Source organism: Hippocampus zosterae, chromosome 16 (assembly GCF_025434085.1).
Source record: "Hippocampus zosterae strain Florida chromosome 16, ASM2543408v3, whole genome shotgun sequence".
Taxonomy (NCBI): Eukaryota; Metazoa; Chordata; class Actinopteri; order Syngnathiformes; family Syngnathidae; genus Hippocampus; species Hippocampus zosterae.
The window spans coordinates 19,088,449-19,105,897 of NC_067466.1; the positions used below are offsets into that span (position 1 = coordinate 19,088,449).

The following is a 17,449-nucleotide window of genomic DNA, read 5'->3' on the forward strand; positions in this document are numbered from 1 at the left end:
AGGAAACGTGCTGCGATTGGTGTCCGAATAAAAGCTCTTTGACATGACAATATTCCGTCAAAGCAACGTGTCACCGTGGCAACCGAGGAGAGAGTTATGTCGTTATGAGTTTGATAAACAACGACCATTCAATACACTCACGATCACACTTCGGGACAATTTTAGCGTGTTCCCTGAACCTACTAGGCACCGGAGAGTCTCGATACGGGCCTATGTTGGTCACGGTCACCATGCATCCCAAATTTCGACTTTATTTGAAGGGGGAGAAAAAAAACCCCTTAACATCCCATGGAAAGTTACCAGAAACATTTTGATAATGTACTGCAAAACGTTCCACTGAGCATCGCGTTCTTTTTGCCATTCTGAGCCTTCCGTCGGAATTCACGTGTTTGTGCTCTTCATTGTTGTTGTTTTTTTATTGGGGGGGGGGGCGCGTTGGTTGAAGAAGTACAGTAAACGGAATCCACGGGTGCCATGGGGCAGGTTGAGCCGGCTGCTCCCCCGCTGAGTGGCGTCGTTGGGCGGCCGGCAGCGCTCGGCTCGTCTCGCTGTGGATTGTGGGAGGCGACGGAGCCAGCCACAGCGAATCGCCGAGCCGAGCCTTCGCAGTCACCGGGAGACATTTTACGCCCTTGCACTCGGCTTTGGGTTTCACGTAAGTACGCCGCGGGCGCTACAAGTCGTCGCGGTTGTGTCTTTTTGATTTAGATATATATTTTTTTAAATTTAACCGAGCGGAAGCCGAGCGAAGGCCGAAGTGGCGAGCTCTCGTACGGGGGAAGGGGGGCGGTGAGACGCCGCCGCCGCCGCCGACATGAGCACAAACCGTCAGCGCCGCTTCAACTGACATGTTGCGGAAATGCTTGTGAATGTCAGAGCCCGGTTCGGACGTGAACGAGCCACGCTTGCCGTCAATCCGTCGGGCCGTGGGGACGAGGCCACCTCGCCCCCGCCTCCGTTTGCACCTCCGCCGGGAGGACACGCAAGCGGGCGTCTTGCTAACCTCGGCGTTCGTTCCCGCTCCAAAATGGAGCCGGCATTGGCCTCCACACTTCACGCACATGAATCGCGGTAGCTCCTCTCGTGATGCCATATTATCCCCATTGAAGAGTTTTAAATTGCTATCAATGACGAAACTTGCGACTATGGTGACATTTAGGCTTCATTTGAATATTGGCTCATTCGTGCGCCAACGCGCCTCGTAAATATGAACGTTGGCGTATTCCGAGTCCATTTATACAGTCAAGCTGACAACCAATCTGGCTAGTGAAACGGGCTGCTAATCTAAAGGCACGTCAGCGCTATTAATGAACATGCTAATGAAAAGGTGCAACGAGGCGCCGCGCACTAAAAATGACAACAAATGTATCTAGTGAACGAGTCTCCACTTATTCGGCCGCATCCCACATTTGAGAATTTACCGATTGGCATTGTGTGGGGGGTGGGGGGTGGGCACTTATTTGCTAAAAAGCTCACCTATTTATTGTTTGTATTGAGAAATGGCGCCCTCTGGAGGCATCCTGGTGTCAAGGAAATGAATGAAGGAGTTGAAATGAGCTGCAGCATTTGGATTCCATTTCTAAATCTTACAAGGAAGTGCACTTGTTTGCCTTTCTGTGACTCTTCCCGTCTCTCGGCGTTTCACCCCCCCCCCCCTGCAGGAGGCCCCAGTCTCGTCGCGGTGAAAGCATGTCGAGTCGAGGAGGCAAGAAGAAGCTGACCAAGACGTCGCGCTCCACCAAGGCGGGCGTCATCTTCCCGGTGGGCCGCATGCTGCGCTACATCAAGCGCGGCCTGCCCAAGTACCGCATCGGGGTGGGCGCGCCCGTCTACCTGGCCGCCGTGCTGGAGTACCTGACCGGTGAGTCGCTACTCCGCCCGCTGCTCATTTATCGCACTGCAGAAGTTTCAACTTTCATTGATCCAAATATAACATTTTACAATATGAAACGTTTGTATGAGTCTCCAGTTGCGGGACACTTCATTAGGTACGCCTATCATCTCACCTGGAAGTGAGGGGGGGGGGGGGAAAAAGATGCCACGTGCGTCGATCGATTTACTTTCCTCCTCCCCCCGCAGCTGAGATCCTGGAATTGGCGGGCAACGCGGCCCGAGACAACAAGAAGGGACGGGTCACGCCGCGACACATCCTGCTCGCCATCGCCAACGACGAGGAACTCAACCAGGTACGGCCGCTTTCTTTCGTCAAGCCGTCGCCAACGGAATTCTTTCTGGGGGGAGGCAGGCAAAGCGAAGAGTCCGAACATTTTTTTTTTTCCCGTCGTAGCTCCTGAAGGGCGTGACCATCGCGGCGGGCGGCGTCCTGCCCAACATCCACCCCGAGCTGCTGGCTAAGAAGCGGGGCGCCAAAGGCAAGATGGAGACGCCCCTCTCGCCCGCCCCCGAGAAGAAAGCCAAGCCGGCCAAGAAGACGGCCGGCAAGAAGATGGGCGGCAAGAAGGGCGCCGGAAAGGCCAAGGTAGGAGAGGAAAGCCCCGCCTAGGTTGGGACGCGCCCCCCCCCGAGCCCCGCAGCGCCACCCGCCGGTGACATCTCGCCCGCTTGCAGAAACAGGGCGAGGCCAGCAAGACGGCGTCGGCCGACAGCACCACCGAAGGCTCCCCGGCGGACAGCTTCACCGTCCTGTCCACCAAGAGCCTCTTCCTGGGCCAAAAAGTCAGTCGAGGCTGCGGCCGCCTCCGCCGAAGGGAGGATGCGATTATGCCCCTTTTCCTCTTTGCGCCCCCCCCCCCCCAGAATTGGCCAGTTGATTTCATCGGACGGGGAAAACTCATCAAAAAGGCTTTTTGCGGCTGATTTAATTCCCGCGGTTGCTCTTTTGACGCCGCTGTGTGTCGGACGGGAAACTCCCAAGGCCTCATTTGGGATCTCAAATTAAAAAAACACGTCAAGTCTAACAAGATAACCAAACAGGATGTGGCCTGAGCCTTAAAAAATAAAAAAACTCGATTGAATATTGCACGTCCTTCAGATCGACTTCAATTTGCAGGTCGAAGGCGCAAAAAAAAAAAAGTCACGACATCCTTTGAGGCTCAGGTGGTGTCAACTTGGTTTTAACGGCTTTGCTTCCTTCCTCCTTCCGCTGCATGACCCCCCCCCCACCCCCACCTCCCCCCGCAGCTCAACCTCATCCACAGCGAGGTCAGTAACTTGGCTGGCTTTGACGTGGAGGGGGTCATCAACCCCACCAACGCCGAACTTGATCTAAAGGATGATCTAGGTGAGACGCCCCCCCCCCCCCGCTACCGTCAAGTGGCCACAGCAGGGCTTTGAAACGTCAAAGTCCCGGCGGCCGCGTTTGCACCTCCACCTTCGGGCTGACTTCCTGTCCGGCGGCCATTCCATCACTTGATCCGGACTTCCTGCCTGACAGGAAGTTGAGCGCCCGCTTCGGCTCACTTAGTCAGAAGCCCCCCCCCCCCCCCCAACAATTCCAATGGACCCCGGAAGCCATTTTCTTGGGCGTTCTGACTAAACGAGCCCCCGGCTCCCCGTCGCCTGGTTTTCCCCGGCATGTCGCCAGCCGGCGTCGTCGTGGCCGCGTGTTTGTCTGACCGCCGTGTTGTTTGTGGTTCATTCGTAGTTGCAAGTTGTCCAAGCCGACATTTCCGTAGTGGAGAGCGACGCTGTCGTTCACCCGACCAACTCGGCGCTCTATTTGGGCGGTGAAGTAGGTAAAGGAACCAGTCGGCTTCCGAAGGCTTCGGGCTTGCCCAAAATCTGTCGCTACTGCTAACGCTACTCCTTCTGCTAATGCTCCTTTTGACACCGATCCAGTGATCCCGATTCAGACCACGCGACCTTGCCGACCTTGTTTTTTGGTTTAGTTTTTAACCACTTCTATGCCACTGAGAGAAGCCTGCGTACCAACAGCGCCCCTCAGTGGGCTACGCTTGCACTGTAGTTGACGTGGACACTCTTGACCATCTTTGACTCGGCATTTGCAAATTCACCAAACATTTTACTCCCCCAAAACTGTCACGTCAAAGTTCAAATCCAGCCTTCGGGCCTGCAGGCTCCCGTTTTGAATTTAATAACAAATCACGATGCCGATCCGCTTGCTCCGTTTTTAGCTCTCGCTGCTCCGGTCGGCTCATTTGCGTTGTTTCGTGATACCAAGGTCAGATTGTGACACCTGCTTGTGTCGTTTCTGACGTCACCTCTCGATTTTGAGGTGGTACCTAAACCTGTCCTGAGTCTCCCGAAGGAAACCAGAGCCCCCGAGAGAGGCAAACGGGATCCCTCAGAACTAGAGAGCGGCAACATCTGATGATTGACGGCATCTCGCTTTGGCATGCGTCCACCCGCCAGCATGGCCTGCGCCGCCGCCGCCGCCGCCTCCATGTGTGTGTGACTCTCCCGCTCGTGTGATCCCGACTCCTTCCTTCGCAGGTTCTGCACTGGAAAAGAAGGGCGGCAAGGAGTTAGCTGAAGCGGTGCTGGAGGTGAAGAAGAAGAACGGGCCGCTGGATGTGGCAGGAGGCGAGTGGCTCCCTTAAGTGGGATTACTAAAACCATTTTAGGGCCATACAAGAAAATACAAGATGCTCTTGAATGGCGCCCTGAGGAACGCCACTGTTGATAGTGGACAGATATTCTTCCTGTGTGGATGTTCAAGTCTGCTTTTTCATTTGAAGCCCAGTGGGCGAGCCAAATGAACCTTTGCGGAGATCTTGTAATTTTTTTTTGTCTTTTTCACTCCTCAGCTGTCTTGACCGCCGGCTTCGGCCTTCCCGCCAAGTACGTTATCCACTGCAACAGTCCGGCGTGGGGCTCGGACAAGTGCGAGGACATGCTGGAGAAGACGGTGAAGAACTGCCTGGCGCTGGCCGACGAGAAGAAGCTCAAGTCGGTGGCCTTCCCGTCTATCGGCAGCGGAAGGTAAGGGAAACGGGACCCCCCCCCCCCTCCGTGTCTTTGTTTCGTTTGTATTAATCGGTGCTCAGGAAATCAATTGGGAGTTTGGAGAGTTTTCCATTCAGGTGCCAAAACCAGTTTCATGAAGCAACGTGAAAGTCACGGCAAGAATTTGGTGGGCGTGTCTATCATGAATCGACTCCCCAAAAAAAGTCTCAGAAAGCCCCGCCCGAAAAGACGGCCAATTTAGTTGGTGGTTGGCGCAGGCTAATTGCAGGCCCCCCCCCCCCACGTCCGTCATTCCAGGAACGGCTTTCCGAAGCAGACGGCGGCCCAGGTGATCCTGAAGGCCATCTCCAGCTACTTTGTGGCCACCATGTCCTCCACCATCAAGACGGTTTACTTTGTGCTCTTCGACAGCGAGAGCATCGGCATCTACGTGCAGGAAATGGCCAAGCTGGAGGCCAGTTAAAAGCTTGCACACTCCTTTTTGCTTTCCTAGCGGGACGAGATGAAGCTCAACTCGTTTTTGCGTTACGTTTGTATTCTTTCCTATTTGTGTTTTTTTTTTTTCTTTTCCTAAAAATTTGCTTTCCGGACGTAATTGCGCACTGAGCTGACCTTTCGACGCAAACAGCGGCGACTAAATACGAAAAGAGGTTTAATTTTCTGAAACGGGTATATGCATGTTAGCAGCTCTGTCGCTAGTTAATTTAAAAAAAGGAAAAAAAAATAATCATCATCATCTCGGTAGCGCTCATAATTGTGTTTTTAACGTGTCGCCTTTTTTCTGTCGAGGAATCTCTTTAAGTTTGATTTATTTTTGGTGTGTTGTGTTTGTTCGCTGTGTGCCCTGCAGAGTTTTACTCCCCGCACCCAAAAACGGGGGGGCCGTGGGGGTGGGGGGGGGGTATCAAATTAAGTGTCAACTGACTGTCCCTCATCATCAGGCGAATCACAATTGAAAGACAAGTTTTAATTTTTTTTTGGGGGGGGGGAGGGGGGCAGGGCACTGCTGCTTTGCAAAGGCGTGTTTCTATCAATGTTTCTAGATGGAGTATTTGTGGAAAAGTTCTTGTTGAAAAGAATTATGTCGTATTTTGAATTTGCACATCATGAAAAGGCACGCTCGGATTTGGAAGCCGACCGCCGGCCCGCGTCGCTCTTTGTCTGTGTTTTGTCCTCATTTAGCCGTACAAAAAAAAAATAACTTTGAGGGGGTGGGGGGGAAGGGGGTAACTACTGTGGCCGCTAGGTGGCGCACTAGGATCGGGAATGGTCAGGTCCTTTTCACTTGGAATTTGGTTTTGATGGATGGAAACGCTCAAAAAGGATTTTCAACTTTCTTATTGAGAGGGGAAAAAAACGCTTTCTAAAGAATGACTCTGTACACAAAAATAAATCTGTACGCACTCGGAAAATAAACTCTTTGAAAATACCCCCAAAATTGAAGGATTGTGTTGCCTACTGGGAACAAAAAATGTCTTAAAACGGGGCTTCCTAAGATGCACTGCCAAAATTTGGAATTTATTATTATTTTTTTTTATTGTTAATCTCTCCGTCTTTTTCATATAAATTCCGTTGTAATATCTTCGATTTTATAGTTCCCGTGAAGTCATTTTCATTATTTAATTTGATTGGAAGTCTTGCAAAATTAATTTTTAGAAATCCTTTTTCCCAGAATTTTGAAATGTATTTTTTTAACTTAATTTTTGTTCTTTTCCTTCAGGTTGCAAAAGTTTGGATCTTATTCACAAATTTTATTCCTTTTTTGTTTTCTTTATTTGTACATTTGGTTTAAAAAAACATTAAAATGTCACCTCAGCATTTCTTTATCAAAACAACTTTAGCTCACTACCCTCACCCCTGCGCAAACTTAAAAATATATATTTTTTATTTTGCAAATTCAATTTTTAAAAAGCCCCCCAAGTATTTCATCAATATTGTGATTTTTCTTAAGAGCTCATTTTGATGCAAAATACAGAAATTTGTCAACTTTTTTAGGCCGGCAAAAAAATGAATTGATTTCTTACATGCTAATATACAGTTGTTAAAAAAAAAACATTTAAATGAATAACACATTTTCATTGTTTACTTTTCAGTCTAAAATATGTCCCCCCCCCCCCCCCCCAACCCGAACAAAATGGTGACATCTTTTGAAGCCTTTTGTCAGTTGCTCAGGCGCGTTTGCGGCCGGACCGAGAGGCCTGTCAATCAATGACTCCAGACTTCACTTGACCCCCGGTGAACTTTCGGCCAGGAATTGGCCCTTATCCTTCAGGTTATTGATTAAAGCCGCCCGTCCGAGCGACTGCGCCGCGGACAAGAAAAACTCTTCTAACAACTTCTCTTTAAAAAGGTGCTCTGGCTTGCAAAATCCGTCACGGCAGCAAAGTTCCCACGGGGGGAGAGACCAGGAATTCCATCACGAATAACTGGCTCGTTGAAACAAGATGTCATCGCTTGATGACTTGCTTTTAGTAGATGTAGCCAATTAAAGTCCCTGTCAAATGAAAAGAAACGTCTTGTTAATTTGACAACGCCAAGGAGAGCGTTGTGACCCACCCGGCCAAACTCGACTGATTCAAAACAGACAAAGCCGAGTGTTGAAACTCCTGAAACAACGCCCCGCTAAAATGCAGACTGTCAATCGAATGCCACTACGCCTAGCGTCTTTGCTACGCTTGCGCACGGCCTCCCGTTGATGCCGGTGGCTGGAATACGTCCCGCCGAGGGTCGCTAGCTCAAGAGCTAACGGGCTTCGATGGCGGCCGAAGCCTCCCTGCTTGGGAATTTAAAGAACGGCTCGGAGATGCGTTTTCGGGTTAGCTCGCTAACGACACGCTGTTTTTTTTTAATGAGGAAAATAGAACTCCACAAAATTGGAAAACACACGGACGTAAAATCATTCAGCCGAATGCGACGAACTCGACAGTGTCTATTCGTGATTAATTGCTACGATCCAATTTCTTGTGCTGCTCCTTCTGCTGTGCCTGCCTTGGCCACCGGGGGTGATATAATTCAGTCGCGCGGACACAAACGAAGTAGAACGGCAAGTCGTTCTGCCGCCGCCGTCGAGGACTCCGTCAAGGGCCGTGAAACGAGTCGTTTTTCGTCGAGGATAAAGAATCTATGCTTACTTAAAAACTGCAACTGTCGGCGCTGACTCTTAGCACTTCAGTGGCATTTGACCTCGCTTGTTAGCATTAAGCTAAGCGGACGTTCCTCTGTTGTTTGAAATACTGAACGTGTAGCAGTCTTTGATTTAGGTTTAGTTTTAGAGTAAACGAGACGTGAGTGGCATGAAACGGCTTGAATATTTGCCAAACTTGAGGCAACGGTAAAAGTTGGCCGATGGACCGCTCGCGTGCCCAAAAACTCCAAAGCGGCGTCAATTGCGTCTCAGGAGGCGCTTTGCTATTTCCAAACAAATGCGGCAATTGATTTGATAGCAACTCTGAATCAATGAAAGGCAAAGAATGTCCACGGGCAGGACGCGAGGGAAGACCGAGTGGGCAAATTCGGCGGAGTCAGACGGGGGTCATTTTCCCAGCCATCCAGGGAGGCCGCGACCAGAGACCCCCTCTGAGGGCAGCCCCCATCTGAGGCCTAATCCCCAGGAAATACATGCAGGTTTCAGCTGCTATTTCCCCCCCTTCCCGTCCAGCCCACATCCATCCCCACCATCCAACCACCCCCCCCGCCCCCCCAAAAAAGCTCCTTAAATTCAAAGCATGTGTCCCAGGCCAATCTGAGGCTTGTGTTTCCCAGAGCCCGTGCTGATGAAATTTTATTCTTTGCACGAAAAATGGAGCGAGGGTGGAAGGAAAAACATGAAATAAAATAAAGCAAACATTGAAGGGCAGATCAAGGAGGAGGAGGAGGAGACTGTAAGAAGCTGGCCAATGCTGGGGGTGGGGGGGGGGCTTATTTAGGAGTGCTTTCATTTCTCTGATCTCCAGATATCAACGCAAGAGCTTTTTCACAGGACGACAACAAAGTGATGTCGTTTTTCAGGAAACCGACCCCAAACCCTTCAAATTGAGAATCTGCGACATCCGCCCTAGACTGGTCGCAAGGCAACTGCATGGTCCATGTGGTGAAACAACCATTCACGGTCACATGATGGCCAAATCGGGACCCGTCAAACAAAATTGGAGATGACCAAGAATTGCGCTTTGAGGGACACCAAAGGACTCCACCTACTCATTATCTGATTGGCTTCTCCTCACGAAACAACCATTCGCGCTCACAATCGCAACGAGGGACAATTTTGAGTGCTCCAGTAGCTTGCCGGGCACGTTTTGGAATGTGGGAGGAAATGGGAGTACCCACAGAAAAGCCACGCAGGCACAGGGAGAACATGCAAACTCCACACGAGAAGGAAAATTTATTTGCGGGCTTATGCCCCCTTCTTGGGTCGAAATAAAATGTGGGTCGAAATAGACAGTTTTTTTTGGGGGGGGGGGTGCTAACGAGCTGGGCTGGCGTCCCTTTAATAATCCCATGATCCTCGGCCATTAAAGCGGACTGAAGACGGGATCTCCAACATAAGGCCAGAGAGTCGCTATCACCCCCCCCTCCCACCCCCTTTCCCTCCATCCCTCATGGCAGCTTCTGTCCCCCCCCCCCCACCCCCCCCCCCCCACCCCTTTGCTGCTCTTCGTGACACCCGAAAAGGGTTAAATCCCTCCCCGGGCAGGCCTCCTCACACTTAGCGCAGGCAACCCGATAGCCGGCCGCCTTTTGATGGCCTGATTCTCCAGCTTAGGAGAATAAATTAAAAGAAATCCTCCTCCTCGCAGCGCACTGCGGCTGCTGATTTAGGATTTTCATCTGGAATGAGAGCGTTGGACTCCCTCCCGTAACCCCCCCTCGCCCCGGCCCGCCCTTCCTTCCGCCTCTTCGGGCAGGCTGTATATATTTGGATCAAATACGCTCCTAATGGAAGGCCGGTGCGACTGTCAATCAAACAAAGGGCGCTCCGAGCCGCCGCATATTCCGTCCCGATCCCACGTCGACGGGGGAGAACCTTCATTTGTTTTACGGCGGAGCGAGGGCCACGTTAGAATCCCGACGCGTGAGTCGGGTTCACCGGCAAAAGCAAGATGGCCACTCACGGATTCCCACGCCAGTGGCGCCATCCGACTCGGTTCCTCGCTATTTTACACGCCTTGCGCTAGCTTAAATGCTAGCTATGCGAAATGCCAGAGACAGGCTCGCGTAGCTAGCTAGCAATGCCCCCATCCTTTAAGCAACAAATACAAAAATTATCCCCCCCGCCCCCCAGACCCACCGCGGTGGCCTCGTTGCGTACGACAGAACGGTACAAATACCGGAGGAAAATATGTAAAAAAAAAAAAAAAAATCGACTTCACCGCGGTCGCCGCATTGTGGGCGTACCTAATGAAGTGTCCGGTGGGCGCACGTGAAGTCGAGACGGCCATTTTGTGAGAAGACGAACCACAAAAGCGAGGGTCCTTGAACGCATCGGCGCAAGCTGTAAATGGCCTTTTATTGGCGTCGGCCCGCTCTCGGGGGTTATTGGGAGGTTATCCGAGGCCGGATGCACGCGCAAGCTTTTTTTTCCCACAGCAGATAGAAGATTCTTGCGCACACACACGCACGCGCGACGACGGGTTAATGTGAGGGCCGCATCGGACGGGGTCAAGCCCGGCAGATAAACTCCGGCCCTGGAGGTTTCCAGCCTCTCGGCGGGGATCTGCAAATCATTAAGCTCAAGGTGATTCACGGCGGCTTTGCCCCAGAGGATTGTGGGATTGTGGCCCCCCCCCTCCATCGCTGACTAAGGCGAGCCACTCAAAAGACACCTCCGAAGAGACAAGAAGCCTCGGTGGTGACAGGCCAGGGGATCTGCATGTAAATCGTGCCTCCTCGCTCGCTTCCGTGTGAGACTTTGTGTGTGTGTGTGTGTGTGGAGGGGGCGGGGGGGGGGGGGGGGGACAAAAGCGGCAAGAAAGCAGAACTTGTCCCTGCTTGAGTTAGAACCCTGACGGTGTTTAAAAAACACGCAAAGTCATGAAAGAGCATCAAAGCCTGACGACAGCTTTAAAAAAAAGGGGGGGGGGGGTGCAAAATCTTTTTGTCCAGCTGCTTTGGAAAACTGTCCAAGGGGAAATCTACTGTCGAGCTTCAAACGTTCCACTCGACGCTGTGTTTCAATTAACGTCCTCATGAAGGAATACATTCCTCACCTCAAATCGACAGCTGGTAGCCCCCCCCACCCCCCCCCCCAAGAAATCAACTTGTACTCAACAACTCTGTTGAGATTATTTGAACAGAATCCGACGCTCTCATCTCCAGTCCACACAGCCCGAGATCAAAACAACAGTTGGCGCCGTTCGGGCAGCGTGCGACTCTTTGAAGTCCTTCGCTGCCATTGACGGCTAGAGACGTCAACCGCGGCGGACCGGCATCCCAACCTGCCCGAAGGCGGCCTTGCACCTTCAAGCTTTCGGATATCATCACAGACACCCGCCCCGGATGAAGGCTCCCCCCAAGGGCCAGCTTTGCTGACTCAGGGAGGTTTCGTCATCACCCTCTACTTTTGTTGGCCGCCTTCCGCGCGCAAACTCGGCCCCCGCTGACTCAGTGCGTGTTTGTCACGCAAGTCGCTAAGTCACATTAGCTTCACGCCGATGGTGTTCGTTTTGGGGCAGATACGCTTCCAGGGTTTTTTTTTTTTTTTGAAGCCCCCGAGCCCCACGGACGCCAGCCGACCTCCTCGCAGGCTTAGCGTCACATGACACGAGGCTTTGAAGCCGTCTTCGTAGCAACCAGCCTTCCAAACCCGATAGCACGATGCACGATAGCAAGCACGATAGCATGTAGCCTAGGAAAAAAAAAATGACCTGCATTTTTAGGGCCTGAGCAGCAAACACTGCAGGGAACCTAACCGTTCGTTTTTTTTGGACATTTTTCTTCTTCAAGCATTTTCAGATTCAGATTATTCGTCAAACATCACCCTGCTTGCGATATGGTTGGAAAAGAAGGACAAACGCCTTCCTAAGTAACACACACACTCAAACACACTCACACACACACAATGTGGGAAGGCGGCAGCAAAAAGGCCCCAAATCCTCCTGTAAGCTCCTAATTGCGGCGCATTGTCCTGATGGACTTTGAACTCCAAATGGGGACGGACGACGCTGCGGGCCCTCAATCGTTGAGTGGGTGTGCGCGCACACGCAAGCGAGCGGGCGGGCGGGCGGGCGGGCAACAGGTCGGGGCCGGAGGTCCCGTCTTCCTGAAAGTATCAAGGGCGACGACTTAACGCATCAAGAGCAAGACACCCAAAACACACAGTTCAAAAGATGGACAAGTCTGGCGCACATAGGTGTGAAAACTTGCGTGCGCACACACACACACACAAAAGTTTGAACCCTATTTTAAAACCCAAACCCCAAATTTTGAAGATGATGATTTTTTTGGGCTGGAAAAAAAAGCCCTTTGCTCGTTTGTTACAACCCAAAAAACGACTACTATGTCGTTTCTTTTGGGGCTAAAAACCCCTTACTATACATGGTCGTTTTTTTCGCGTCAAAAACGCCTTACTATACATGGACGTTTTTTTCGGCTAAAAACGCCTTACTATACATGGTCGGTTTTTGGGGTACTAAAAATGCCTTAGTATACATGGTCGTTTTTTTTCGGGTCAAAAACGCCTTACTATACATGGTCGTTTTTATTGGCTAAAAACGCCTTACTATACATGGTTGTTTTTTTGGGGTCAAAAATGCCTTACTATACATGGTGGTTTTTTTCGGCTAAAAACGCCTTACTATACATGGTCGGTTTTTTTCGGGTCAAAAACGCCTTACTATACATGGTTGTTTTTTCAGCTAAAAACGCCTTACTATACATGGTCGTTTTTTTTCGGTTAAAAACGCCTTACTTTACATGGTCATTTTTTTCAGCTAAAAACGCCTTACTATACATGGTGGTTTTTTTCGGTTAAAAACGCCTTACTTTACATGGTCATTTTTTTCAGCTAAAAACCCCTTACTATACATGGTCGTTTTTTTCGCGTCAAAAAAGCCTTACTATACATGGTTGTTTTTTTGGGGTCAAAAATGCCTTACTATACATGGTGGTTTTTTTCGGCTAAAAACGCCTTACTATACATGGTCGTTTTTTTTCGGGTCAAAAAAGCCTTACTATACATGGTCGTTTTTATTGGCTAAAAACGCCTTACTATACATGGTCGTTTTTTTCGCGTCAAAAACGCCTTACTATACATGGTCGTTTTTTTCGGTCGAAAAAAGCCTTACTATACATGGTCGTTTTTTTCGGCCAAAAACGCCTTACTATACATGGTCAGTTTTTGGGGTACTAAAAATGCCTTACTATACATGGTCGTTTTTTTTGGGGTCAAAAACGCCTTACTATACATGGTCGTTTTTTTAAAGCTAAAAACGCCTTACTATACATGGTCGTTTTTTTTCGGCAAAAACGCCTTACTATACATGGTCATTTTTTTCGGCTAAAAACGCCTTACTATACATGGTCGTTTTTTTCGGCTAAAAACGCCTTACTATACATGGTTGTTTTTTCAGCTAAAAACGCCTTACTATACATGGTCGTTTTTTTTCGGTTAAAAACGCCTTACTTTACATGGTCATTTTTTTCAGCTAAAAACGCCTTACTATACATGGTGGTTTTTTTCGGTTAAAAACGCCTTACTTTACATGGTCATTTTTTTCAGCTAAAAACCCCTTACTATACATGGTCGTTTTTTTCGCGTCAAAAAAGCCTTACTATACATGGTCGTTTTTTTCGGCCAAAAACGCCTTACTATACATGGTTGTTTTTTTGGGGTCAAAAATGCCTTACTATACATGGTGGTTTTTTTCGGCTAAAAACGCCTTACTATACATGGTCGTTTTTTTTCGGGTCAAAAAAGCCTTACTATACATGGTCGTTTTTATTGGCTAAAAACGCCTTACTATACATGGTCGTTTTTTTCGCGTCAAAAACGCCTTACTATACATGGTCGTTTTTTTCGGCCAAAAACGCCTTACTATACATGGTCGGTTTTTGGGGTACTAAAAATGCCTTACTATACATGGTCGTTTTTTTTGGGGTCAAAAACGCCTTACTATACATGGTCGTTTTTTTAAAGCTAAAAACGCCTTACTATACATGGTCGTTTTTTTCGGCTAAAAACGCCTTACTATACATGGTTGTTTTTTCAGCTAAAAACGCCTTACTATACATGGTCGTTTTTTTTCGGTTAAAAACGCCTTACTTTACATGGTCATTTTTTTCAGCTAAAAACGCCTTACTATACATGGTGGTTTTTTTCGGTTAAAAACGCCTTACTTTACATGGTCATTTTTTTCAGCTAAAAACCCCTTACTATACATGGTCGTTTTTTTCGCGTCAAAAAAGCCTTACTATACATGGTCGTTTTTTTCGGCCAAAAACGCCTTACTATACATGGTTGTTTTTTTGGGGTCAAAAATGCCTTACTATACATGGTGGTTTTTTTCGGCTAAAAACGCCTTACTATACATGGTCGTTTTTTTTCGGGTCAAAAAAGCCTTACTATACATGGTCGTTTTTATTGGCTAAAAACGCCTTACTATACATGGTCGTTTTTTTCGCGTCAAAAACGCCTTACTATACATGGTCGTTTTTTTCGGCCAAAAACGCCTTACTATACATGGTCGGTTTTTGGGGTACTAAAAATGCCTTACTATACATGGTCGTTTTTTTTGGGGTCAAAAACGCCTTACTATACATGGTCGTTTTTTTAAAGCTAAAAACGCCTTACTATACATGGTCGTTTTTTTCGGCTAAAAACGCCTTACTATACATGGTTGTTTTTTCAGCTAAAAACGCCTTACTATACATGGTCGTTTTTTTTCGGTTAAAAACGCCTTACTTTACATGGTCATTTTTTTCAGCTAAAAACGCCTTACTATACATGGTGGTTTTTTTCGGTTAAAAACGCCTTACTTTACATGGTCATTTTTTTCAGCTAAAAACCCCTTACTATACATGGTCGTTTTTTTCGCGTCAAAAAAGCCTTACTATACATGGTCGTTTTTTTCGGCCAAAAACGCCTTACTATACATGGTTGTTTTTTTGGGGTCAAAAATGCCTTACTATACATGGTGGTTTTTTTCGGCTAAAAACGCCTTACTATACATGGTCGTTTTTTTTCGGGTCAAAAAAGCCTTACTATACATGGTCGTTTTTATTGGCTAAAAACGCCTTACTATACATGGTCGTTTTTTTCGCGTCAAAAACGCCTTACTATACATGGTCGTTTTTTTCGGCCAAAAACGCCTTACTATACATGGTCGGTTTTTGGGGTACTAAAAATGCCTTACTATACATGGTCGTTTTTTTTGGGGTCAAAAACGCCTTACTATACATGGTCGTTTTTTTAAAGCTAAAAACGCCTTACTATACATGGTCGTTTTTTTCAGCTAAAAACGCCTTACTATACATGGTCGTTTTTTTTCGGTTAAAAACGCCTTACTTTACATGGTCATTTTTTTCAGCTAAAAACGCCTTACTATACATGGTGGTTTTTTTCGGTTAAAAACGCCTTACTTTACATGGTCATTTTTTTCAGCTAAAAACCCCTTACTATACATGGTCGTTTTTTTCGCGTCAAAAAAGCCTTACTATACATGGTCGTTTTTTTCGGCCAAAAACGCCTTACTATACATGGTTGTTTTTTTGGGGTCAAAAATGCCTTACTATACATGGTGGTTTTTTTCGGCTAAAAACGCCTTACTATACATGGTCGTTTTTTTTCGGGTCAAAAAAGCCTTACTATACATGGTCGTTTTTATTGGCTAAAAACGCCTTACTATACATGGTCGTTTTTTTCGCGTCAAAAACGCCTTACTATACATGGTCGGTTTTTTTGGGGTCAAAAACGCCTTACTATACATGGTCGTTTTTTTAAAGCTAAAAACGCCTTACTATAAATGGTGTTTTTTTTCGGTTAAAAACGCCTTACTTTACATGGTCATTTTTCTCAGCTAAAAACCCCTTACTATACATGGTCGTTTTTTTCGCGTCAAAAACGCCTTACTATACATGGTCGTTTCTTTCGGTCGAAAAAAGCCTTACTATACATGGTCGTTTTTTTCGGCCAAAAACGCCTTACTATACATGGTCGGTTTTTGGGGTACTAAAAATGCCTTACTATACATGGTCGTTTTTTTTGGGGTCAAAAACACCTTACTATACATGGTCGTTTTTTTAAAGCTAAAAACGCCTTACTATACATGGTCGTTTTTTTTCGGCAAAAACGCCTTACTATACATGGTCATTTTTTTCGGTCGAAAAAAGCCTTACTATACATGGTCGTTTTTTTAAAGCTAAAAATGCCTTACTATACATGGTCGTTTTTTTTCGGCAAAAACGCCTTACTATACGTGGTCGTTTTTTTCGGTTAAAAACGCCTTACTTTACACGGTCATTTTTTTCGGGTGAAAAACACCTTACTATACTATGTCGTTTTTTTCTGCCTAAAAACGCCTTACTATACATGGTCTTTTTTTTTTTCGGTCAAAAAAAACATGTTATTTTGTACTTTGAAAACTTGAAACTCTAAGCCTGATCTGAAACCCAACTTGGAAACCCAAGTAGATGTGCTTGTGCTGTATATTGTGAGGGATTGAGCCCGCGGCCCTTTGCGAGCCACCCGGCAACCTCACAGCATTGGTGAATAAATCAGATGATGCTAAAATTGCCTTTATTATGTGAAAAACAAGGATCAGTGCATTGGCAACAAACAAAAGGTCAAGTTCACAATTCCAGGTGGTGGCGTTGTTTCCCGTGGCTCAGTTCCAAACGAAACCAGACCATTAGCAACAAGACGTGCACGCGTACCGCATCCTGGAAGTCCAAAATAACCACTCGGTGAGGGTCAGTGCACAAAAAGGGAATGGACGCTTGTAAAGTGTGGACGGACGCCGGATGCCGAGGCTGAAGGCCCCACAGGGACTCGGTGTTGTTGTGCTCCTTCAGATCCAGCAGCTGGATGAGGACGACGGGGTCGATGTCCAGGAGACCGCCGCCGGTCGCGCCGTTGGCAGCGGAAGATGCCCCGCCTCCTCCGCTGTCGGCCCGGCCAATGGCGGAGCCGAGAAGTGCGCAACGCAGGCAGGAGCTGACGCCGCCTGAGGAGGAGGCAGAGCATTGAACATTAGCATGCTCCGATTTTTGACAAACCCACAATGTGAACGACAACAACCAAGAAATTGCGGCTGCCAGAGTTGCTCTCCCTTCCGATCAAGTCCATCGCGTCGGTGGTCCCGCTTTGGCTTTGCGGCTTCCAAAAAAGATCACGGGGGCCTCGGCGGACTGAGTGCTGTTTACGCTATCGCACCTTTGACGTGTCAGCGTCTGTATACGAGCGTCCATTCATCTCCGCGAGGAGGTGGACCGGATGAAAGCGCCCGTGGACGTTTGACCTTCCGGGAGTGCACGTTCGGGTGCCATTCAGAGGACGAACCGTCAACGACACCATTAGCGCGTCTTCGTTTTAGCCCCTAATGACCCGGCCCGCACCTTTTTATTTACT

At 48.1% G+C, this 17,449-nt stretch overlaps 1 protein-coding gene across 4 annotated transcripts; it reads left to right on the forward strand.

The window, feature by feature from the left end:
* The first annotated feature begins 445 nt into the window (after positions 1–445).
* On the forward strand, positions 446–6,330 carry LOC127588998 (core histone macro-H2A.1). Of its 4 annotated transcripts, none has more exons than XR_007959255.1 (9): positions 446–655; positions 1,662–1,861; positions 2,080–2,186; positions 2,288–2,479; positions 2,569–2,676; positions 3,142–3,241; positions 3,605–3,695; positions 4,414–4,503; positions 4,728–4,794. XR_007959255.1 is itself a non-coding variant. In XM_052048044.1 (9 exons), exons 2-9 carry the CDS (start codon positions 1,690–1,692, stop codon positions 5,348–5,350), a joined length of 1,110 nt encoding a protein of 369 aa, XP_051904004.1. In that variant the 5' UTR covers positions 450–655; positions 1,662–1,689; the 3' UTR covers positions 5,351–6,330. The 4 variants fall into 4 exon arrangements, 2 of the variants coding, with proteins under 2 accessions (XP_051904004.1, XP_051904005.1); XM_052048044.1 differs by lacking the exon at positions 3,605–3,695 and adding an exon at positions 5,185–6,330 and having other exon boundaries at positions 450–655; positions 4,728–4,902; XM_052048045.1 differs by lacking the exon at positions 3,142–3,241 and adding an exon at positions 5,185–6,330 and having other exon boundaries at positions 451–655; positions 4,728–4,902.
* Positions 6,331–17,449: the final 11,119 nt, after the last annotated feature.